Source organism: Fusarium poae, chromosome 3 (assembly GCF_019609905.1).
Source record: "Fusarium poae strain DAOMC 252244 chromosome 3, whole genome shotgun sequence".
In the NCBI taxonomy this organism is placed as follows: Eukaryota; Fungi; Ascomycota; class Sordariomycetes; order Hypocreales; family Nectriaceae; genus Fusarium; species Fusarium poae.
In genome coordinates, this window is record NC_058401.1 from 6,113,546 (window position 1) to 6,137,435 (window position 23,890).

At 49.0% G+C, this 23,890-nt stretch overlaps 10 protein-coding genes across 10 annotated transcripts; 5 read left to right on the forward strand and 5 right to left on the reverse strand.

Annotated features, from left to right (window-relative positions):
- Positions 1-836: 836 nt before the first annotated feature.
- FPOAC1_009438 (uncharacterized protein) lies at positions 837-2,116 on the forward strand (the record flags this gene model as incomplete). Its single annotated transcript, XM_044853864.1, has 4 exons — positions 837-941; positions 990-1,047; positions 1,111-1,592; positions 1,652-2,116. The coding sequence occupies 4 exons, from the start codon at positions 837-839 to the stop codon at positions 2,114-2,116; spliced, it is 1,110 nt and encodes a 369-aa protein (XP_044706534.1).
- Positions 2,117-2,487: 371 nt separating this feature from the next.
- FPOAC1_009439 (uncharacterized protein) lies at positions 2,488-4,186 on the reverse strand (the record flags this gene model as incomplete). The annotated part of the gene is made up of 4 exons (XM_044853865.1): positions 2,488-3,000; positions 3,053-3,685; positions 3,738-4,012; positions 4,105-4,186. The coding sequence occupies 4 exons, from the start codon at positions 4,184-4,186 to the stop codon at positions 2,488-2,490; spliced, it is 1,503 nt and encodes a 500-aa protein (XP_044706535.1).
- A 972-nt stretch (positions 4,187-5,158) lies between these two features.
- On the reverse strand, positions 5,159-7,655 carry FPOAC1_009440 (uncharacterized protein; the record flags this gene model as incomplete). The annotated part of the gene is made up of 2 exons (XM_044853866.1): positions 5,159-5,512; positions 5,571-7,655. 2 exons carry the CDS (start codon positions 7,653-7,655, stop codon positions 5,159-5,161), a joined length of 2,439 nt encoding a protein of 812 aa, XP_044706536.1.
- A 2,174-nt stretch (positions 7,656-9,829) lies between these two features.
- FPOAC1_009441 (uncharacterized protein) lies at positions 9,830-10,763 on the forward strand (the record flags this gene model as incomplete). Its single annotated transcript, XM_044853867.1, has 2 exons — positions 9,830-10,231; positions 10,359-10,763. The coding sequence occupies 2 exons, from the start codon at positions 9,830-9,832 to the stop codon at positions 10,761-10,763; spliced, it is 807 nt and encodes a 268-aa protein (XP_044706537.1).
- A 1,707-nt stretch (positions 10,764-12,470) lies between these two features.
- Positions 12,471-13,322, forward strand: FPOAC1_009442 (uncharacterized protein; the record flags this gene model as incomplete). Its single annotated transcript, XM_044853868.1, has 1 exon — positions 12,471-13,322. One exon carries the CDS (start codon positions 12,471-12,473, stop codon positions 13,320-13,322), a length of 852 nt encoding a protein of 283 aa, XP_044706538.1.
- A 1,914-nt stretch (positions 13,323-15,236) lies between these two features.
- On the forward strand, positions 15,237-16,077 carry FPOAC1_009443 (uncharacterized protein; the record flags this gene model as incomplete). Its single annotated transcript, XM_044853869.1, has 2 exons — positions 15,237-15,433; positions 15,483-16,077. The coding sequence occupies 2 exons, from the start codon at positions 15,237-15,239 to the stop codon at positions 16,075-16,077; spliced, it is 792 nt and encodes a 263-aa protein (XP_044706539.1).
- Positions 16,078-16,416: 339 nt separating this feature from the next.
- Positions 16,417-17,508, reverse strand: FPOAC1_009444 (uncharacterized protein; the record flags this gene model as incomplete). Its single annotated transcript, XM_044853870.1, has 1 exon — positions 16,417-17,508. One exon carries the CDS (start codon positions 17,506-17,508, stop codon positions 16,417-16,419), a length of 1,092 nt encoding a protein of 363 aa, XP_044706540.1.
- An 87-nt stretch (positions 17,509-17,595) lies between these two features.
- On the reverse strand, positions 17,596-18,906 carry FPOAC1_009445 (uncharacterized protein; the record flags this gene model as incomplete). Its single annotated transcript, XM_044853871.1, has 4 exons — positions 17,596-17,755; positions 17,804-17,852; positions 17,902-18,276; positions 18,330-18,906. 4 exons carry the CDS (start codon positions 18,904-18,906, stop codon positions 17,596-17,598), a joined length of 1,161 nt encoding a protein of 386 aa, XP_044706541.1.
- Positions 18,907-19,527: 621 nt separating this feature from the next.
- Positions 19,528-20,947, reverse strand: CHI1_2 (Chitinase 1; the record flags this gene model as incomplete). Its single annotated transcript, XM_044853872.1, has 4 exons — positions 19,528-20,507; positions 20,554-20,603; positions 20,652-20,750; positions 20,799-20,947. 4 exons carry the CDS (start codon positions 20,945-20,947, stop codon positions 19,528-19,530), a joined length of 1,278 nt encoding a protein of 425 aa, XP_044706542.1.
- A 1,354-nt stretch (positions 20,948-22,301) lies between these two features.
- On the forward strand, positions 22,302-23,678 carry FPOAC1_009447 (uncharacterized protein; the record flags this gene model as incomplete). Its single annotated transcript, XM_044853873.1, has 4 exons — positions 22,302-22,308; positions 22,367-22,479; positions 22,536-23,244; positions 23,293-23,678. 4 exons carry the CDS (start codon positions 22,302-22,304, stop codon positions 23,676-23,678), a joined length of 1,215 nt encoding a protein of 404 aa, XP_044706543.1.
- Between the last annotated feature and the right edge of the window lie 212 nt (positions 23,679-23,890).

The window sequence follows — 23,890 nt, forward strand, 5'->3', positions numbered from 1 at the left end:
GCCTTGGGATGGTGGGTGAGTCAATGAGGATGGGCAGAAAGTGGGGTGAAATGTGTGCCCCGCGTCGGCCTACAGCGCTGCCCAGGATGGAGGGGTCCTTCCATGCCCGCCGACTTTCGGGGGCTGCCTTTTATATTACTTGCTTATTGAGGCCCTTCCTGGGTGAAGTGAGTAACCCGACTTGAGATGCTACCGTTATAAGTCAGATGTGAGTCAGGTTGCTGGAATTAAGCTACCAATCACGCTTGTGAGCGATGTGTCCCATACATCAAATGTTCTACGACAAACAGGTACCTAATAAATAATAAGACACGGCTGTTGATTAGCGACTGTGTCGTTTTAAAGCTCTAACACTAAAAATGACCGGGGCTTGATGTGGCGCGTGCGCAGATGGAATCCAAACAACAACCCCAAGCAACCTTGGTAAGTTATCTTCCTACCTACCTAGTATAGTATATACCTTAGTACCTACCTACTAGGTAGCTATATTAACAGCCCATATATTTATTTCATTGTCAACCGTCATCCGTCAACCCACTCCGACATTGCTTGGCCCAGATTCCGTCAATACTATCCATCTCGTCCTTCGCTTGCTTTTGTGGCTCCTGACTTGGAGATTCTTCCCCATTAGGCGTTGCTCACCTAATCTAGTACTTACCTACATTTTATGTTTCCAGGACCTTGAGACCCATACCGCTATCGATAACAAGCCTGACGTCGAATGCTGCCGACCACCAAATAATCACATACGAACCACATCTTGACAGTGTCCGAATTCCTGCCTGCTACAGAGAGCTCTGCATTCTTGATATAATTGTGGTCCATCACCTCGAGCTATGTCGTTCTTGTTTGGCAGGGCCCGGACACGCACAGTCGCTGATCTCCCCAAGCAAGCACGCGAGCATGTCTTGAAGCTTGAGGGGCCGCAAGGTCCGTCCAAGGTAGTGGCCCTATTCTATCGATTCGACACCAAATACTGACTCTAAAAGGCCGAAGAGCTTGCCCGAGTTCTGAGCCAAATGAAGACCATCCTTCAAGGCACTCCTGGTATGCCCCTCTCCCTTACCTGTCGTGCGAACCCCTGGACGGATGGCTGAGACATCTCCCAAGAGGCCGATACATCCCCAGAACAAATCCTGCAGCTTGTAACTGGTCTCATCGACGAAGATCTCCTCCACCTCCTCGCTGTCAACCTCTTCCGCTTGCCGTTCGAGTCACGTAAAGATACGCAGGTGATCTTCTCCTATGTCTTCCGTTTCCGCCCCGCCACCGCCGCCCCTAAGAGCGATCCTCTTGCACTGTCTTACGTTGTGTGCAACCGTCCTCAAGTTTTAGTTGAGCTATGTCGTGGCTACGACCACAAGGAGAGCGCCACGCCAGCTGGCTCTGTACTGCGAGAGCTTCTAAAGAACGAGGCGGCAGCTGCTATCATTCTCTACGATGACGGAGACGAGCCTGGTTCAAGTTCCAAGGGACTTAACGCCATTGACCGTGACCGGCCCCAAAGTGGCAGAGGCGTATTTTGGAGATTCTTCGATTGGGTAGATAAGAGCTCCTTCGAGGTGGCAGCCGATGCTTTTACTACTTTCCGGGTAAGCTTTCCTTGGTCACATCTTGGCTTCTTTGCTTGCAGACACTGACTCCCGTGTAGGAACTCCTGACACGCCACAAGGATCTCGTACCTAGGTACTTATCCGCCAACTTCGAACTTTTCTTCGACAAATACAACAATATCCTGGTCCAGTCGAACAGCTATGTGACCAAACGTCAATCAATTAAGCTTCTGGGTGAGATCCTGCTGGATCGCTCCAACTATAGCGTAATGACTGCTTATGTTGACCGTGGCGAGCACCTCAAAATATGCATGAACCTCCTGCGCGATGATAGGAAAATGGTCCAGTACGAAGGGTTCCATGTATTCAAGGTCTTTGTTGCCAACCCACACAAGTCCATTGCTGTCCAGAAGATACTTCTCATGAACCGCGATAAGCTCCTTACTTTCCTTTCCCACTTTCTTGAGGATCGGACAGATGACGAGCAGTTCATCGACGAGAGAGAGTTTTTGATCAAGCAGATACGCAACATGCCAGCCGTTCCTGTTCCTCCTCAGCGGTAACCGGTAGTACTCGATGCGGTATGACATCTCCTCACCATACATTTTTGCAATCAGACGGCAATTCCCCGTACTTTTCACTCATAGGCGACGGCATTTGAGGCCGAAAAAGCGCAGTTTTCTGTTCTATCACAATGGCACTGCATATTTTACCCTTTCTCATATTTGTTACCCCCTACAGTATCTTAGCGCTCTTGGCCGTGGCATTGACTGCATCAGGACACGAATGTCGTTCCGCCGATCTTGGCTCTTGATATTATTATACAAAAGACGCTCCCAACGCCCCTTATTCCCAGTATGTAGTCTAAAATTCAGTAACTCCCAGTGCAGTCGGTATTCGCCAGTTTAGCAAACTGATGGCACTCAGTGTTTGTTCAACGCTGCTTGGAGAGCAAGACGTTGACGCTCTCGCGAGCGTTCTCGGTGGCCCATACACTATCTTTTCCACCGCGGCGCCATTCATCGCCCGATGCGTGCTCCCCGCCTCCTCTTGGTGCTTCTCCCATAATCACTTCCAGGTCTCTCTTTTGCGAGCTCAGCCAGTTCTTGATGAAGTTGGCCGGATCCTTACTGAGAGATTCGAAGAAGGAGTGCTTGGCCTTTGATACAGCGATCGCTTGAACTACGCGAGCAAGTTGGTCGTCAAGCCCCGTCACCTCCTTGAGCATTGTGATATACTGCGGGTTGTTAAGCAGAGGCAGTAGGGAGTCACGAAGCGGATCTTCAACGGGGACCTGGACATCATAAATCGTGGGTTGTGGGTCCTTGTGAAATTCCTGGTCAACTCGGATGGTGTACTGTAAGCGGATGGGCTCAAGAGGACGAAGGTGATGTTGAACATAATCGTTGAGCAGAGGGATGTGCCCAATATCGCCTTGTCTTATGACCTATATCTATAGTCAGTATTGTATTCACAGCAGATATTAGCAAGAACCCAACCTTCTTGAGAGGCTCGTTGCAGCGGAAATTGCGCTTTTCCTCGTCTTCTTGCAGTCCGAGTAACTTGATGTACTCCCAGAGACCCATGACCGCCTCTTGATGGGTGGCGTCTTTCATGTCCACGACATCAGCAAGCTCAGGGCTCAACTGATATCTCTCGGGGGATTCTTGGCGGAACAGACTAATGATAATGTTCTGGTTTTCGTCTCCATTTCTTTTGAAGGTGAGTTCATCAAAGTCTGCTGCAGTAGGGAGACTGGCAGCGGGCTGGTTTCGAGCGGAAGCATCGGGCTTTTTCCACTCGACTATTTGGTCGTTACCAGTTCGGAAATGGGATGATCGGTCGAAGTCGACAGTTAGCGACTTGAAAAAGTGCGAGAATCGAGGTTTCTCTGCGGGTTTTCGCTTGGCAGCCGACTCATTTGAGTCCTTCCCTTCCTCATTCACGGCATCCTGGGTCGGGGGCTGCTCGGTTTCCTCGTCTTCGTTGTCAAGGAGACGGCCTTCGATTTTGACGCGATAAGAAGCCTCCATACTGGGGGTAAAGTCGAATGAGTCGGAGTTCAGTCCGTTACTTTGCCAGATTTGATCTTCAACCGTGTTGCTGATCCAAATTCGCAATGTTTTGTATCTCTGGATAATCATTCAATGTGTGTCTTATAGCAGGCCCGAACAATTAACTAACCTTGGATCCGCGGCTCGTATAATCAACAATGTCTAGGCGCTTTCGCGTGATAGTTGCATCAAGACGTCGCTCGACATCCCGCAGGTCTTTGTATCGTTGGACGCCATCTGCATCAATAATGCTATCCTCGACTCCTTCAGGAATGTTTTTGTCGGTAGGCTTTCGACTACGTCGCTTAGCAAGCTCACTGGCATGGGCCTGAGCCTGTTGTTGTTGGGCAACCTGTGCCTGTGTGAGGGGAACAGAAGGGTGAGGTCCGGAAGACATCATAGGACCTAATAAGAGATCACTGTTAGCAGGCAGACACATGGGATGTGCCCGGTGTTGGGATTGGCAACGGTATAGATGGTGTTAATAAAGAGCGTACCAATTCCACCTCGGCGCTGGTTCGTCGCATGAGGTGACCGTTGAGCGACCTGCTGCGCATAGGCGCGATATTGGGGCTGCATTTTGCCGAAATTTCAAGGTCTTGCGTTGGGTTCGATAGGTGTCGGCTGGTGGAATTTCACGTTGATCGTGTCGCGTCGCATCATATTGCGCCGCGAGAAACCGATAGCTGGGAATGCTCACGTGATCTGTCAAATTGTGGCACGTATTGCGCTACCCAACTACAACGCCCCCTAAACCCCAAATGTCCAGGTAATTGCCCCATACAATCAGCTTGACATGAACCATGGTTCCAAGAATCACCATGTCGCATAACTGAAGATGTACGGTCTACGTCGTGGTTCGAAACTACTAAAAGGTAGCCCATACTAGCCTTTAGGGATCTGATATCTGCCCGACAATCAATTTAATTATTAGGTAGGCTCTTCTCTTTAGAACCTAAACACATTACACACATCGATCGAGTGCTCCCCTCCATAACTACGAAGGTAGTGTGATAACTGTTTCAGTAGAGTAAAACCAGTGATCCGACTATAAATCGGCCTCTTTTCGCCAGCACGTGCTATTTTGTATTGTGATTAGAAGATACTGGGTCCTCGACGCTGTTCATCTCAAAGAGTTCCCAGAGGGCTCGGATTGTGCCCTCTCCACGAACACTTTGCGCGAGCATACACCAAGCAAAAGGCAGGCCAGTTCCCCAACAATTGCATATAGCCATAGGGTGAAGTGATTGAGCTTCTTGAAATCTAGAAGTCTTGGACCATGTAATTCATCCATCAACAACCGCGTAGCTGCTGTGCCCTTCTTCCTCTTCCAATCCCCCAGTTCAAATAAAATGCACCACAAAACAATGCATTGGCCAGTCCGCTCAGATGATTAAAACTCCTCAATTAAGACGCCACGCTCTCAATGCCATCTACTTACTGGATGTAATCGACGAGGGGTTAAATGCCAAATGAGATCGACAAGAGTAGTAGTCTGCAGCTCATAAGTACCTCGAATTCGTCCATGTAGTTTTGTCGTTCGGTAACTCCTCAGAATGCAGAGCCGAGACCATTCCTTGATTGTCTCTTGCTGAACCGGTTGCGCTTAGGTGCCGGATCTTCAGCATTACCCTGATTCTTACTCAGATGGTTTCGTCCCTGTCGATCACTTATTCCGAAACCTTCAGAATAGTTGCCCGGCCCCCCTAACGTACTCGAAGGACTCGATACTTGAGACGACATGTCAGCAAATCCACTGTCGCCTCCATAAGAAGTGACCATGCTTTGGGAAAGCGCCATATCTCTGGCCCGCTCCAAGCACTCAACCCAATCGGCGGCGGCTGAGCCGCCTTCCGGTGGGGTTGATGAGGATTTGGCCTCTTCAAATGTGTAATGATGACCACCCTGTATGTGGTTGTAAGCATAATGTTCAAAGTATCCACAGGTGGGAGGTTTTGCTTACTGTATTGACACACCATACGGTTTGCCCCTTTGCATCGACCTGAGTCTTCCAGGAACAATCTGGAACTAACAATGACAGCTCTTGCTTTGCCCGTTTCTCTTCACCGCCGGCTGGAGCAAGCACAATTCGGCCGCTTGATGTAATCATGACGAGGCGCTGGCGCTTCTTTGTTGTGCTTCCAATGAAGAAACGAGACAACTTCTTATGTCCTTCTCCTGGTTCCTTTCCGTGGGGGCTTGATGGCAAAGGCGTTGAGACCACCATAAGGTCACCCAGCTTGAGAATCCGCTCGTTATTCTTAGTCAATACAGGCGACCATTCAATGTCAAGTTGTGTGGGAGGAGGGAGTTCGGTGATTATTCTAGAAGGCCGATTGCTCCCGTTAGAAGGGGTGGCCTGGGGCCCAGCGGGTGCTCTCGAGTTGTTGGTCGGGTTTGCAGAGTTGGAAAAGCCGTTAAGCTGGATGACCTGTGGCTCTTGCGGAGGCGCTACATAAGGGCGCAAGCGAGGTGCCTTTGTCCTCCAGAGACCTTTTCCAAAGGGTTGTCCATCAAAGAACTCGTGGTTCTTGATGTGCTCAACAGTGAGTCGCCTAGCAGGTTCAAGTACTAAGCAACGCTCCACGAGGTCTCGAGCAGCTGGCGGGAACCCAGGAGGAAATTCATATTCGAGATTAACGATTTTTTGAAAGGTAAGGTACTCGCTGCCGCCTTTGAAAGGTGGTCGGCCAGCCAAGAGTTGGTATATGATGCATCCGAATGCCCACAAGTCGCTAGCCTTACAAGCATTCTTATGTGTAAGGAGTTCAGGGCTCACATATTCGGCGGTGCCAACAAACGATGCTGCACGGCTATCTTCGTCGCGTCCTGGGTCGGGGACACCACTGGCAGATGTGGACGACCCATCTTCTCGGGGGTCCTTCAGTAATTTAGCAGTTCCAAAATCCGTAATCTTGACATGCATTTGATCATCCAGCAATACGTTCTCGGGTTTTAGATCTCGGTGGATGACACCCCGAGAATGCATGTAATCAATGGCATCGAGAATTTGTGCACCGTAAAATCTAGTGCATTCGACGTCGAAAGTGCCTGTCTTCTTCAAGACACCGAGAAGCTCTCCGCCGTTACATAGATCGAGAACATAATAGAGGGATGTCTCGTCTTGGAATGTATAGTATAATCGGACTATGCCAGGATGCTCGGTAAGTCGATTGAGAGTGTTTTTCTCAATGTTGACATACTTGATTTTCTTCTCCTTGATAATGTGTCTCTTTTCAAGCACCTTGACGGCGTATTCTTTCAGTGTTTGTCGATCAGTCGCCATGAATACTGTGCTGTACGAGCCTTCTCCGAGAGTACGTCCAAAGGAAAAGTCGCGAACGCCCTTCTTGACCTGTCGGACAACGGTACGCCCATTCGCATCAACTTCTCGCCGAACTCCTACAGCAGCTCCGCGCTCCTGCCAGTCTTCTCTGCTGGTGGGAACCGGCGCATCACCAGCGTATGGCTGATTCGGCTGTGGTCCGCCAGGCCCGGCTGCGTATCCCACACCCATGCCTCTTGAGCTCCCTCGAGGTGGTAGCGGACTGCCGCCAGGGTTTAAGCCTGATACTGGTCGACTCGGTTTGTTAAAGCGATGGGGATCTCGTCGGCTGGACTCCCTGGCAGGATAGGAGAGACCGGAGCCAGGTTCAGACACGTTGGGCATGCCGTAAATAGACGTTCTCGAGGCCTCCGTTTGGGATGATGTCTGCGAAGGACCGTTCGAAGGACTTGTTTCTGAAGCAAGGTCGGTTGACTGAACAGATGGGATGAGTCTGGGGTCGGTTAGGGATGATTCGACGCCGGCATCTATAGGGTCAAGACGAATGGCATCGTAAGGTGAGGACGTTGTCGATGTGACTGTTGGTTGAGGCGTAGAGGGGAGGGCGGAGGTTGACGTTGATGCGGAGAGGGACGTATTTCGAACAGCGGAATCGGGTCCGACGGGAGTAGTTGATGAAGCGTTAACAGCCTCAGCGGCGTCGTCGGGGTTGGCGATGCGCAGTCCGCCTAGGGCCTGAGAAAGGCTCAGGTCCCCATTCATGGTGGGCGATGGAGAAGCCTTGTAGCAGATGCTCAGGGGAAGTGGGCAGGCTCAAGCTCGACTCGCACGGGAAGGAGAAACGCGAGTCGTGAGCAAGGGACAGTCGGCCACTGGCGGCGGCTTGAACCCTGGAGCATCACCGATGTTGAACAATATACGTTGGAGTTGAGAACAAGAAATGTCAAGGTGAAATACGAGGTTGGTACAGGTGAGGTGCTTAGCGACAAACTGTTAAAAGACGGATTGTTGCTGCGCTTTGGATTGTGTTGCGTTGCGTTGCGTTGTACTGTACGGGAAGCGGGCTGTAAACTATGGAGACCTACCTACCTAGGTACCTACCTGTCTGAGTAAAAAAAAGTACCTAGAGCACAGCCAGGCCAGCAGCGGTCCATTGACAGTCCTGTACCTAAATCCCTGAGGTACGAGGCTACCTAACCCCCAGCTCAGTACCAGCCCACCTCAAGATTACGACCGTACAGAGAAGCGAAAGACGACGGACGACTTAGGCCGTCGCCAACCTTGTCTTTTAAACTTAAGGGGTCAGTAAAGGAGAACCCAGCGAACTTCCGTTTTTCTTGTATTTTGTCTAGAGGTTTTGCTCAACGGTTAAAAGCGTGTGTACCAGGGAGTGAACGAGCGAAGTAAAAACACTCCTTTAGTTACCTATTTGATGTGGGTGTTCCTCAAAGCCTAATAACTTGACTCCTTTAGTTAGTACTGACTTTTGATTATCCAGAAATACATCCATATCTAGCAACTGAAGATCAAAATATCCTACAGGTACCTACCTACATAGTCCTCGGGGGGAATTAAGACGTCGGACGCTGCTAGGGCGAATTTGGGCGTCTGACGTCCGAAGTTTTGTTTCTCCCCCTAGATAGTAGGTACTAGGTAGGTATCTACCAAGGTAGGTACCTAGGTATCACCAGATGAGATAAGTTACATAGGTAGAGATGTTCAGATAAGTACCCGGCTCATACACGCAGAAGCAGATGACATGTTGAATAACTTTCCAACATAAATTTGGCATTTCACAGGTAGATTAGTAGGGGTCTAGTACATAGGTGCTTACCTACCTGTACCTATCAAGCAGCGGAAGTCTCTTCCTTAAGGCAGGCATATAAATACTATCTATCGAGGTGCTTGATAATAGGTTAACTACCTGTATTAGCTAGGCAAAGACCCAAGAAAAACTCACAATCTGATGTTTGGCTGAGGCGAATGGTAGATAATCAACGAGATAACCTACTAAGGTACACATCACTTCCATGTGAGCCGCAGACGGCCCCCATGCATCAGGTACCTGACTATCACTACGCTAAACCATGGCTGAAACTTCCAGTATGGGCGGCTGGGCTAAACTTCTTGGTCTCCTTTCGGAGGTCGTTCGAATAGAAGTCGATGCTTGGGTACATATATTGGCTTCCTCATCAACGTTTCCTTTTCACACCAAGTTCGTATCAGATACATCTACAAGTACCTCAGTAGATACTACCTAGGTAGGTACCCGTGAGTACCTACCTAAGCTACTAACTTGTCATGTGCGCAACACATACGATCGATTTCTGTCCCGAGCTTATCCTAAAAAGGTGTCTCGGGTAGGCAATTTAACACGGACTCTTTCGTACTTCCTTTGCTAATCGATCCCCATGGAAATCGTCACCACATTTCGCCTCGATAATAATACTTATAATAGTCTGAGGGGGGGAGAAGATGAAGAGAGGCAGACGAAAGAATCTCATGTCATCGCAATCTGACTGCTTGTTTGGCACTTTTACTTTTCCATCAGCCGCGGAGTGAGGATGTGTACAATAACTATAACCCGCTGCATGCAGTTTGAGGATCTTACAGTCAAAATCTAAGCCTAACTACCACGCGTATTCTCAACCATCTATTCTCCTGGCGCGCCAGATACCCTTTACAAAGATGAATTCGCATGCAGATACGCGACGACCGCACTTCCCCTGTAGACATAGCGACGTGGGAAGTTCTTGCCCGATCAGATGGCGATGGTTCAAGCACTGAATCACAGGTGCTAAAGAAATCGCTGAAATAGAGGTAAGTACCTAGGTATGCTGTAAAGAACAAACAACCAAAACTAGTACTGTCCTAAACGTAGAAACATCACTGTAGTTTCATAACTGGAACTGGGTGGCGAAGGCAAGGTTATCAACATGTTCCGATTAAAGCCTACCACCATCACGATTACTGCGTCTGAAATGACCGACACCGAACGCCGAAGCCGTTACAGAAAGCACCTCGCGACCAGGAGATACAGGACCGCCACTGCATTGAGAAACGAGGAAACCAGCCTCGAACATGCTTTGAACACAGGTACACAGACACCAAATACCGACTCAACTAGCAGACAACGAATCCGTAGCTCGTCGAGCCAAGATGCATTGCCGAGAGAAGAGGAACTGACTTCTCCAGCATCGTTGGCTGGAAACAATATCGACGGAGAGGCAGACGCTGTTCATTTACCTGTTCACTTACGGCTCGCCAACATAATCAACCATGCTGTTCAGCAAGGTGACGACGATGGCAGGACCGTTCAGCAACTTCTTGCGACAGTTGTAAGTAGGCCCCTTGGCTGGGATGCGTCATTCTTTGCACCAACAAGTGCTTGTTGTGGCCTGCAGCGAGATCAAGACCCTATGTCACCAAGGCAAATGAGCACAGCAAGCTGATTGACAGTCGAAGCTCGGGGTACCAACGCGCAGTTCGGAGCGAGGATCGACTCACGAACGACATCAGGACTCCTCTTTAGAAACTACCGATCGCCAGGTGGATGTCGAGGCGATAGCCTCAATGATTGCAGAAGAGCTCAACGTTACACCCCCACGAAGGAATTTGTCCGTATACAGTGATGCTCTACCAGTGAATAGACAGCCACAAACACCAAGGCAATTGCCAGAGGCCCGTCATCAAAGCCGATTTAACGGAGCTTATACGGCGCCAGTTCGAGGAAGACGCATGGTGGCCGATATAGGCGATGCGCCAGTTACTGTAAGACGAAGACGTGCTGGACGCGATACTGGCTTGGTAGGGTTGAGCCCAGAGCTGCACGGAATATACGAAGACAGCCAAAACACTGACGCTATTTGATTTACCGAGATGCGTTGTGATGTCAGGCGATCAACAGGATTGGCAAAGAAATGCAGGAAGAAAAGATGGGTTTGGCATGAATTAAGCATAGTTTCATGGCAACTGGGGCCTGGCCAGCTTATGGATGATGACTGCAGCAGTATACTCGAACATTCGCATCATAGCTTCAATCAACCTCTATTAATGAATGACATCAAAAATTCCACCGAGTGTGCAGTTTCAGACGGGCGGTCTCTCAGCAACTACTAAGCTAGGGCTTCCTACAAACAATTGCCGAATGTTCTGTCGGTCGTTGGTCTGGCTGACTCTGGGCTCCAGCTGCAACTGGTACGTAGTGGTACGAACGCCCAGTCTCTCGCGGCAACGAAAATTCCAGTAGGCAAATTTTGTGCGGACGTGCCTGGCTACCTCAGGCACAAAGAATAAGAAGTCCCCACTCACTTCTCACACCTTTGAGCAGATCCAAAGGGTCAGTACGTACTCCGTATACATGCAAACAAGCTCGGAGGAGGCACGTACTGCCTGTGCCCAATCGTACCTAGTTGAAGTGACTTAAACTGACTCGGACTGGGCGGGAGTCTTGTGGATCAGGCTGGAATATCTTCGGAGTTAGATTGGTCAATGGCGACAGCGGATCACAGGTGAAAAAACTTGGCTGAGCTGGACTTACGGGCTCGGCTCAGAGTGGCACGGGGCAACTGAAAAAAGTCCAAAACGTTGGCCATCCAACCAGATGACCGTTCGGGAGATGCTCGAGACCCGCCGATACGCTATTCCCGTTACGGGGATGGGACCCTGAACAATTACGCAGCCTGGAAGGGGTCAAGCGCACTTTTCAGTGGGACTTACCATCGGCGAGTACGTACCTGACGCTGCAACTGCAAGTTGCTTTAGCCCCAAGCTAAACCTCATTAAGGGCCGGGAGGTTTGCGATAAGCTGATGGCGTGCTACTGTGTGCTTACTGTCTAGCATGGACCCAACTGCAGCTTGCCGAGTTGACTACATAGTGCTGTTAACGAGTAGCAGCTGATTACCACCAAAGCCCTATTGCTTCTAAGTATCTTTTTGCGGATTTCGCCGTTCTTGAGACCAACGTACAGTGTCAATTGCTATATAGCTGTTGGAGATCGGAGTGAGGCTGCATGGGTGGGTGGTAAAAAGAGCACTTCAACCTGGGGTAAAGAGCCACTCACACTGGACTCACACTCACGCCCCTTCTCTTCTCGTCTTCCTCCCTCTTCCGTCGCTCTCACAGGTTCTTTTACCAGTCGTCCCCTCGCATTCTTTTACAGCTTTTAATCCTCCTTCTTCTGTTTCTTTATTCCGTCCTCTCCTCTCTTCTTCCACAACTCATCCATCACATACTCCAACTTGTTTTCGATCTCTTCATCGAACCTTTCTTTCTATCACGAACTCTCCCACTCTACCTCCCAGTACCTACCTATCTTGCCCACGCTCGCCTGTCGCGTATACCCTCCTCCTGACACTCCTGGCTTCTTCCACTGGCCTTCTGAACCGCGTTTGGCTAGTTTCTTTTTCATCCCATCTTGTCCCTATTGTCTATCTTGCCGTCTCAAAGTCAACGGAACTCATCACCAACGCGTGCACCAAAGACGCTATAGATGGTTTGAAACCTGACATTGCTGACTACTAACCTCCCAACATCATTTCCAGTTTCTTTCTCTTCAAAAAGGACGTTTTTCACAATGTCGTACTTCAGCTCTCAATACTCTTCCTCTCCTGTCCTTACCATGTCTCCCCAACATGCCCACCAGTCCATGGGCATGGCAAGCTTTGGACACCACCCACCATCACGATTTGCACCTATGCCAAACCAGTTTGCAGTCGCTCAGCCTTTACGACCTGCTGCAGCTGGCAGAAAGCGTTCTCGGGACGAGGCTTCTGACAACCTTGAGCCTGACATCAAGTCCTTGCCCGTTGAGGAACCTGAAGAAGAATGGATCTACGGCCCGGGTATGACTCTCATCAAGAAGAGCACCGGCTATGTCATGGATGCGAGCAGTCAGTCCGGTACCTGGGTGGAGGAGAAGAAGGCTGCTGAGGAAGCCGCTATCAAAGAGGCACGCTCCTTGATCAGAAACCCTAAGTTGCAGCGCGTATCTCCCACTTTGTCAAGCGAGCCTGCAACCAGCACCTCTTCCCTCCAGGCCGATGTCAAGTCTGCCGCCGAGGGTCCCGTTGTCGACAACTTCACTCTTCACCTCGGCATTGGTTGGCGAAGAATCAGCGAGCAAGATCACATTCAACAAGCCGCTCGAGGCTGGGCCCGCTACATCGAAAACCACTTCCCCGTTTCCAATGCCAGAATTCTTCTTGAAAGCAACGGTCTTCAATCATATCTTGTGGAAGCCAACGAGGGTTTCTTCTTGTTTGCGGAAAACTTGCGACAAGGCCAGCTTGTGAGCCAGACAGCCGAAGGTGCCCTTCAAAACCTTCAATGCTCTCCGCCTATCTTTGATGGTATGGAGGTTCTCTCCGCTGCTGAGTCCCCTCGACTTGTCAATGCCGTCCCTGATATGGATATGAGAATGGACTAAGGAAGGAAAAGAAAGCCTTGGTCGAGAACGTTGATTTACCTCTTACACTGCATTTTGTTTTCGCTTGCTATCTACACGGAGTTCACGGCTTGCCATACTTGAGGACTGGGATTGGGATTGGGAAAGGAGCCTAGGAATTGACAGGAAAGGCCTACAAGAGCGAACGCCATAGACTCGGACAGTCTGGCTTGATATTATATGATTGCAATTTACATCATTCAACAAAAGCTTTTATGCATGCCGCATGACGTGATTCTGTACATTTATAAACAAGATATTTGCACAACATATGCACGCAAATTTATCATAAGGATCCGAAAACGCCTCTCCTTTGTTCATGGAGATGATCACACTAATGTACGCGTTAATGGCGTTGTTTACGCGACACCTCGCTTAGCTTGACCCATGCTTTGTTTAAAGACTGACAATCATCATAGGGCGAGATTGGGATAGTGGCTGGATTGAGTGCAAAATGCAAGCTGATACAAAAAATCTGAATTGCGACGCGCTCCTGCGTGTTTTAAATTGTGGACCAATGTCGGCATGTCCATAGGTACGCATTGGACCGCAACAGTTGTCCAAGGATACGATGCAGGTCATTGTGACACCAACCACTAACAATGTGCAACACACAAGCGAACTAGGTATCTAGACGCCAGTACAGATCTTAAACGGTCCGTCTTGTGGTGCGATTGACAGCCCCTTGCAGCAATAAACCGAATAATCTTTGGCCAGATTGTAGAATGTTGTAGCGTGTAGTCTACGGGTCAAGGATTACAGCCCGCAGGGGTTTCAAATGTTAGTTTAATACTGAGTTCCAGTTTATTTATAATCCTAGAAAAAGATAGGTTCTAAAGCTATAATAATAGAGAAAAATAGATAATATTCTAGATATAGATCTTAAGAGTTTAAATCTAGTATTTTTCTGCTATTTAATAAGTCTATTATAGAGTAATTTACTAAAGAAAAAGCTAAGTGGCAAATATCAGTCTCGCGTTAACATTTGAAACCCCTGCGGGCTGTAGGTACTTTGCGCCTACGGCGTGGCCGCGACGATTACCAGTAACGATGTGTAAATTAGACTATACGAGATGCCACTGCACATATCACTACATACGCACTACTAACCTAGGCATTAATTACTCCGTAGTATCTTGGCAACGTCTGATATATTGCTGGCCGGCCTGTGTCTCTCAGCAGGTGCATGGGCAGCCAGTAGTAGTATTTGTCCTGCTCTTCTGGACCTTATCTCCTTTTGATGAGGAACATGGAAAACCTAATTGTCCCCATTCTTCTTCTTTTCTTGCCCTCTGGCAAGACTCGTTCTTCCTGAACGTATCCGTACCGAGTTTGTATCACGAATATGCTCGCTTTTCATATTACTGCCCCGAAGTGGTGCTGGCTCAGGGGAAGCCTGTACCCAGCCTCCTCCAATTGAGGCAATCGAGGTACCTCGGATCAATGTTAGATAGATGAAAAATGCAAGGAGACTTTGCAAAACCAGGGGTAAAGGTAGCCTTTTAGGTATCTTGAGCGACTGTACTATTGCCCAGGTTGAAGCGATACTTCGGTCGGAGCTCAAGTAACACCACCCCGTACGTAGAATACCTTAGTACCTTAGTACTAACCTACCTACCTCCTAGGAGGTACCTACTAAGGTAGGCACCAGGTATTTGTAGAGACATCTAAGTTTGGCATAATTAACTTCCCCTTCCTCGGCATTCATCATCATCGCAACGCTGATTCACAGCAAAGATCATCTGTCATTTCCTTTTTTCTTTTTACGTCGGTGCTGGGTCTAACTGCCAAGGTACCTAGCTAGCTGCCTGTCGCATTAGTTTGCACGTTCCCGATCAGAGAGCTCTTCTCCAAGTGATTAATCCACCGCCATCGCATCATAATATATTGCCAACAATGTCGAGCGCAAGCCAGCTCTTTCTTCTCGCCGACCATATAAAGCTCTCGCTTCTCGAGCGACAGCGAGCAAAGAATCTAAACCTCGAAGGCGACTCCCAGGATGGTCACATCTCCCGGTCTTTTGACCAGTTCCGTGATGGCTTGACCAGCCTCCGCAAGGAGGAACAGCGGCTCGTCGAAGCTGGTGATGCAACGTATGTCCGACTGCCTTGCGTACTGCTGTTATCGTGACTGACATTGCAGTGCCGCCTCCAGCCTCGCAGAATCCATCTCCTCGCTCCAGAAACAACTAGACGACCTTACAGCCCAATTCCGAGGCCACCCCTCCTCCTCAACAACTGAAACTCTCACCCATCCTAACTCGGAGGAACTCGCCGACGATTTTGAACATGCAGCTTCTACATCGCCGACCTCTCGAAAGCCAAAAACTGTTCGTTTCAGCGACACCCCTCCTTCCCCATCCGCCGAGCTTTTCGGCCGCTATCGCGATGATCCCGATGACAGCGCAGGCTACCGGGATGAAGCCCACGGGATGGACAACCAGCAGCTTCACCAGTATCACGCTCAGATTCTTGAGCAACAAGACGAGCAGCTCGATCGCCTGGGCGAGTCTATCGGACGCCAGCGCGAACTGAGCATGCAAATCGGGGATGAGCTTGACAGCCACGTTGCTATGCTCGATGATGTTGAGGCTGTCACCGACCGCCATCAAAGCCGGTTGGACCGCGCAAGTCGAATGCTCGGAAAGGTTGCTCGCGGGGCAGGCGAGAATAAGCAAATGACCACTATTGTAGTTCTCATAATTATTCTCGTGCTTCTGATTGCTATCCTGAAATGACTGAATTGTTCTTTATTTGTCTCAGAAGGTGACAAGCGGCGAAGCGCATCAGTTGGAGTTTTTGGAGTCTTTGGTATGGGCGTTGCTCAGGGTCTATTACACATGTCGATAATTTATCTTATTCTTTCACGTCATTTGCAGGGAAACGGGTAGCTTCCTACACATCTGTACATACGTGCGGGAGTAATTTTCAACAGAGCTTGACAAGAATAGCCATCAGGTCAGGATTCTCATCGTATCATATTTTCATTCTTTCAGCTTCGAAGTCTTCGAACCTTAAAATTACTTATGGCCAGGACGTTTCACCCTCAGGTACAGATCAAGTCGAACAGGAACACTTCAACGGATGATATCCCCTTCTTTGTCAATGCCCTCAAGTCCTTCGAGGATATCACTTCCTGCCAGAATGCCGGTGGCGCCTATAGTCACGCCCTTTTCTCGCGACCATACTTCATGGAATTTGATGCTTCTATCGCTCGATGCAACAACAATGCACCCTTCCTGCCCCCCTCCCGTGACAGTTGGGTCGCCCGAAGTTGGCCCTCGAGGATAAGCAATGGCATAAAGAGCCCGCAAGTCATCCTCCCAAGGTATTGCTGCAACTTGTCTACATTCGGGCCAACTGAAAACGCTGACCCGATATGGGTGCTCTGGCGAAGGATAACCGAATGTGGCCGCAATCTCTCGGCGGGTTGTGTTCCAGATGAGCGAGGTGACCTGGGCGGATACTGATATCGTTGCCAAAGCTGCCCCAGATGGTGTGTGAAAGAAGTGGATGCACTTGTCATTAGAGCCACCTCCTGTTGCGACTAATCCACGCCTCCAAGGACAGAAAGCTATAGCCTTGACAGCAGCGTCGTGACTCCAGTGATGCTTCGCAATGCCAGGACCAAGGCAGCGGACATCATCAGTAGCATCTGGTACTAATCGCAACTGTGCCGTGTAACCACCGTCACTTCGAGAGAGACCTATTAGCTGTGTGGCTCTTGTCTCAATACCACCATAGGCGCTGCCAGCTTCGACACGCGCTCGATTCCCGTTCCCTGGTATAGTAGGTTCGAGTCGCCGTCCAACAACTTGTCCAGCATCGAAAAGACAGCAAAGATTGTCGTTACCCCCCGAGGCGAATAGACGACCATCATATGACCATGCAAGACCGCATACTTGCTGACAGTGAATATTGCTGATCCTGGCTATCAACGATACTGCACCAGGCCATGTGTTCCGGGTGATTTCCCAGCCTATTGGCCACTCTACCACGTAATAATAGATATTACCCATATCGTCACCGACCACCAGGTCCTCAGTCTGTACTTGAACCCCAGGGATGAGAGGGTTCTTGGAGGGTCGTAGAGTACACGTGGGACGCCAGCTGACGCAAGAAATGGGGAACGCTTGGCGAACTTCGAATCGCGGCAGTGTGTCGAACATGGATTGGAAAATGATCCGGCCGTCTGAATGCCCGATCCCAAGCACGGCTTTGCCTCCTTGCGTTGACGAGAAGGCGACCGACGTCAACTAGATGTCGGGATGAGCACCATGGAGCAACTGAACGCCTCGGAACTCAGACCAAGCGTAGAGCATACTTCCCAGACAAACAACTAGGGTATGCGTGGTAGCTGAGTATGCTAATGGTGAGCAGTAAAAGTCATCTTTGAGGTTCGGCGCATCAAGCACCCTGGAGCATGTCAGTTCACTGTGTCTTTTAATTTTCCGATATACCTACCTGAACGGAGCTGCTGGGAGAAGCCGTTGTCTTGCTGGTCTCATGGGGGCTGTCATGGGTCAGTCTCAGCTTCAGCAAATTCGCTATATCGAGCATACCTGACCACTCCTCTTTGTTGGCCCACTGATACCCATTCCAACTTGTTTGGCTGAACTCTGTCTGCTGAGCATGGCGTCTTAGGCCTCGGGGTATCTGCTGATTCTCCGCGAACTCAAGGATCTTGCGAACCTGATCGATCTTCAGAGCTGAAGCAATGCGGCCCTCATGCTTCTCTTTCTCGACCGACGTGCTGACAAGTCCTTCTTGCAAAGGGGTGGGAAATAAGCGGGCATTCGTTCTACGTCGGACGAGATGTCCTTGTCCGTCATCGACCGCAATTGTGCTAGGTGCAACACCTCCAACTGACCACATGGCTCCCATGCTGACCTGGCGCTCGCCTCCTCGGTTCTGTGGGAGCTGGCCCAGAGCTACACCTGCAGGAAAGACATATGTCAGCACAGAAATACTGATGCACCGGCCTTCTAACCTCTATCTCGACCGGTGTCGTCAACTCTGAAAGGGAAACGTGGGTCAGGGTCCAGAACACGACGTTTGAGAACAAAGGGATCGGCCGAGGCACTCTTGTTGCGCTTCAAGCGCTCTTCTCTAGACAAATCCTGACTTTGTTTGGTAGTCCGATATCTTTCAGATGACGGAGAGACGAAGTCACGTCTTGGAACGTATCTATCCAGGCTTCTGTTGTGGTCAATTCTTTTATCTTGCAGGGGCAAGCGCTTCGGACTTTGCGGACAAATGAAGGGAGAAACAACGTTTGGTTTCTGCCTGTGATGATGATGCTCGGGTGTTGTAGTAATTCCAACCTGAACCTCCTTCTGTTTGCCCGCAGGGGGTATTTTCTCCTCATTCCCGAGTAGTTTCAGCATAGGCGTACCATCTGGACCAGAACCATCGAAAGAATGGAGGTATCTCTTGTGGGTATTGTGCGAGTATTCCAAAACATCTTCTGCGGAACTATACCCAGAATCCGATGGACTTGGTGGCTGCAAAACTCCGTCACACTTCCGTCGGGCAGATCGGGGACGGCGAGGTGGCATCCGGAACATTCTTGTCGATGTTGATGTGGTGAGGAGTCGTGGATTCCCTCGAAGTATAGAGCATAAAGAAACGAATGAACTTCTATCTATGATTTGAACAATACTGTCACGACAGACAGTCCCTTACTTAATAGTAAGTTGTTCTGTCCAGCCAGATGGTGGAAAAGTATTGATGTTTGTCGAAAGAATTTTGTAGGGGAGAGAGGTTAGGATGAAGAGGTAAAAAGGAGTGGTTGTTGAGAGGAAGGAGTCATGCCACGGACTCAATACCTACAGTAGGCTGATGCATTAGAAACACAAAAAGGTAGCACCTGCTCTTTGATATCATAATCACTCGCTTCCTTCCATTCTCATGACAGTTATGAAAAGTGCAAACAAATAATCACGTTTTCAGGTCACTATTTCAGTCTATCATCCGGTTTAACTGATCTATCATAGTACCTTCTAACGATGGTAGCCGGAAACTCACATCCAATATCAAGACAGAATGGCTTAGTAAAACTGATTTCATTACCTAGGTAGGTAGGTATGTTTATCTCACAAGTTTCTCATTGCTCCTTGAATAGGGCAACAGCGTAAAGCTGCAGTGCTGCCTTGTCGATAAGCAACAAATAATCAGACTTGCGCCCGCTAATTCGGCATTCCCAAGGCAATGTTTGCATATCTTGACCCTGGAAAGTCCAGCCAATTCTCTGATGCAGCCAAGGTCCCCAGAAAGTTGTAGCTTATACTGATAAGCGACTCGTTACCCTTCTTGTCCCCTGAGGCTTCCCAAAACATGCTCCCTCCGAGGCCATGTTTTAGAACATAGCCCACCTTGTTCTCTACCGCTTCTGGCGTATCATAGGAGATCAACTCGTGAGTGATAGGATCGTAGCTATAGTAAGCTTGAGCCTCTTTGTCATACTCGATCTCCGCACCGGCCTTGGGTAACGCCTTGTAGTCCCAAACGCCCCTCTCCCAAGAGCCCTGTCCAACGTCACTGAAGGATTTGCCGATACCCAGATTCCCTTCAAACGAGCGCCCATAAATAGGCATGCCAAGGACGATTTTTTCTGCCGGAACACCAGAATTTATGTAGTCATTGATGGCTTTGTCCGTGTTGTATGGGTTCGCACTGGCCTTGTAGGGAAACAAGTTCGCATTGTGGCCACTGGTGCTGTCCCAACTTCCTGAGTAGTCGTAAGCCATAAGGTTAATCTGATCAACAAATTTGCTAATATTGGCAAGGTGGATCTTGTTGTACTTGTCGGGACCAGCGGGCGCGGCAATGGAAAGCAGGAAACGATAGCCGGGTGCGTTTTGGCTGGCATACAAGTCAAGTTCGTCTCGAACGGCTTGAAGTAGTAATTCAAAGTTGGTGGCTTCATTTTTGTCGTTGGGGTACTCCCAGTCGATATCGATCCCATCGAATCCCCAGTCTTTCATCAGAGTGACAGCAGACTTGGAGAATCTGAGGCGGTTTTCACTGGTGCTGGCCGCAGATGGAAAATTGGTCGACCAAGTCCATCCGCCAATGGATAAAATGACCTTGAGATGCCGATGGGATTTTTTCAACAGGAAGAGCTGCTTCACGCATCCATATGCGTTGACTCCTTGGTCATCCCAGCCTTTTCCTGGTTTAGATATTGAAACAAGACAGGGGCATCAACTCACGATCTCCTTCATAATGCTTCTCCAAGTCCGCGTAACTGTCTCCTGAGTACCTATGGATCTCGTCAATATATTTCCGAACATAATGTGCTTGAACTTACACAGTCCCGTCAGGCTTGATATTCAAGAAGGCAAATAATACTTGTGTGATTTGGGAAGCTGGAAGATCTTGAGGCTGAAAGTTCCTTCCGTAGATGCCCCTATACTAAGTCAGTTAATATTTAATTTCTATGCAAGACTCAGCAAACCAGTTAGTGAAATAGACAGCGTTGACATGGTTTTTAGTATGCTGGGTTATCTCTTTCGTATGAAGTGGTCGTCCAAGGAGGAGTGCAAGGCAAAGGGTAGCGTGAAATATGGCAACGGCTGCCAGCGACCGGCGAATAGATGGCCACATCTTTTCTTTTCCTTTGTTCGCTGAATTTTTAGATTGTCTATGATCGAGGTCGAAAGAAGAAGATGGCGAGTAGTATGCGGCAAAGAAAAAGGCAGTAGATAAGAGAGAAGGGAGGACCAAAATATGGAAGGAGCCAGAGGAGGATACATACTCGCTCTATATACCTACATGCTAGATCATAGGAGGTACCTACTAACCTACTAACAGGTAATCGTCTGGACCAAGCGCTTGTACAGAGATTCAATGTCGTAAAAAGTACCAGTTTTGCTTTATAGAATCGCTGAATAGGTACTCAGTGTCTCGATGTACCTATGTAGTATATTATTCTCTATACAGGAGGTCGCTGCGTCACATATGTTGTCCTATGTGTCAGTCGATACTACACACCAGGATTGAATATCGTGAAACCAATGTTTTTGGTTTCAGTGGGTAGCAAATGATCGCCTCTTGTTGTTCTTTACGATGAACAAACGACCTCTAAATTCACATGGCTCTCGGCCTCCTTTCCTACACCTGCGCAGTCTGGCGGAAAGGAGAGTCTTCTGGATCGACGGGCAGAGGTGAATAGAATAAGAAAACTCATTTGCATCATACATACAAAGACTGTTCAACACGTTATACTTGAATCTTCATTGAAGGTTACAGCTGCAGGTTTCAGCTTGGAAGCCTGTCCGCCCAAAGCAAGGAATTCGTACTCGATTGAGTGTATATCGTGATGAAAGTCCAAGATCACAAGATCAAATTTAGCCTTGACGTGACAATAGTCGTTGCGTTATCCTTATTACGCCGCGTTTGAATTCGGTGATTAGGGGACTGTGTGTGGCAGGTTTAAATGCAGTACAGCTAAACATCTGGCTCAGGTGAGACACTATTCATTAGTATCAATTTATAACTAGTCGTACATGGTATTTCGAGACGTGCAGCCGTCGCTGATAAAATGCTGCACTCATATTCTGCTTTCATCAGAAACGGCGTTTGAGGACAACTTTGTGGGATTCCCATGTCTCTATCTGCAGCCGTTCACTTAGCGGACAACAACATCAGAACGTCTAACCTACAGAAAAGTCCATGGTCATCTTATAATGCTTATAATACATGATATTGAGTGAAGAGAGAAGTAAGAGCCTGCAATAGGTACCTTAGTAGGTAGACCTATTCACATAAGAACGCAAGGCAATAGGTTAGTAGGTTAGTAGGTTGCATGCTACCTTAGAAAGGTACCTTACACTTGTACTAACGTGGGGTTGGAATCACGTCCCTCATAGCAACAGTAAACAATTACAAACCCTGCGTCTAACTGATCATCACTGCTGGCGACTCCCGGGCCAGTTCATTAGAGAGGATACGCCTCAACATGACCAGTGTTAGTGTTCACTCTCCTAGAACACCATGTTTACTGTAACTGATGCTGATCCCAAGGCTTCCAGCACGGCATAGCCCGCACTGCGCGGTCTCGGACAGAAGAGCAGCGCAAACAGGACTTGGTCAAGATCGAAAAGTACCGTAGCCTCGAGAGCCAAATTCGTGAAAAGGTCAGCACCACACCCGAATGCTTGGAACACTACGCTCTCCTCACACGCGCGAGCAGATATCCGACAACCACTACGGACCCGAGACATTCCAGCTCACCTCGAAGCTCCTGCGCCTCAACCCGGAGTATTACACGATATGGAACGCCCGCAGGCGCTGTCTAATCTCTGGCTTATTATCCAAACCGTCGGATGGATCGCCGCCCTCGAAGGTGTCGCAGAATACTATAGCGACCGACATTCCCACAACCTCTTCCGCCGCTTCGTCGCCCTCATCCTCGACCGAGACCCGGCCACTCCCCAAACCCCCGACAGCTGGGAAGACTGGTACAACAACTGACAGCGATACCGACGCCGAAGTTATCCGTGCCGAGCTGGCTTTCACCGTTCCCCTTCTGCTGGAATTTCCTAAATGCTACTGGATATGGAACTATCGACTCTGGACACTTAACCGCGCAATCGAAAGGCTCGATGTATCTACGGCCCGGCGTATTTGGGAGGAGGAGCTGGGTCTTGTTAGCAAGATGCTCACCAAGGACCGACGCAATTTTCACGCTTGGGGCTACCGTCGACACGTCGTAGCGCAGCTCGAAAGCCCTCTCTTGAATGGACAGAGCTTGGTCGAACCTGAGTTTCTGTATACGACAAAAAAGATCCACGAGGATCTCTCCAATTTCTCGGCGTGGCATAATCGCAGCCAGCTTATAACGAGGCTTCTCAACGAACGTAACGCGGACGACGAGTCACGCAAAGCTTTCCTGGACCAAGGTTCGTCTTCACAGTACATTTTGCTTGACATCGCTGACTCGGGATCAGAACTTGAACTTGTCGACGAAGGTCTGGATGTAGGACCTGAAGATCAATCATTATGGTACTACCACCAGTTCCTCGTCCTGAATCTGGCCGATCCCACTTCTAGCCGCCAAATAGCCCCAAATCTCACCACGGATGACCGCAAATCATATATTGGACGCGAAATGGCCAAGATGAAAGACCTATTAGAAGACTACCGTAATACCAAACGGATCTACGAAGCTCTTGCTGAGTATGCGGTGGCATTAGCTCGACTTAGTGGGCATCCGCTTGAGTCTGAAGAACAAATCGAGGTCGCGTCCTGGCTGAACGACCTGAGAAAACTAGATCCTAAGCGAAATGGGCGATGGCATGATTTGGAGACACAGTTGGATTTATTACACTTATAATACCAGCCACACGTATCAATAAGAGTACACTCACACAGCAATGTCGATCATAAGACAGATTATAGCCATGAATATATGTCAGAAAGATTATTGTGTCCTCGTCACTTCCCGAAGCAGGAGAATGAGAATACATGCTACAAACAAGTCCATCGTGTCGTTCTAATAGGTATCAATGTGTTGACGAAATCAAAATGCTTCGTATGTTCTACACG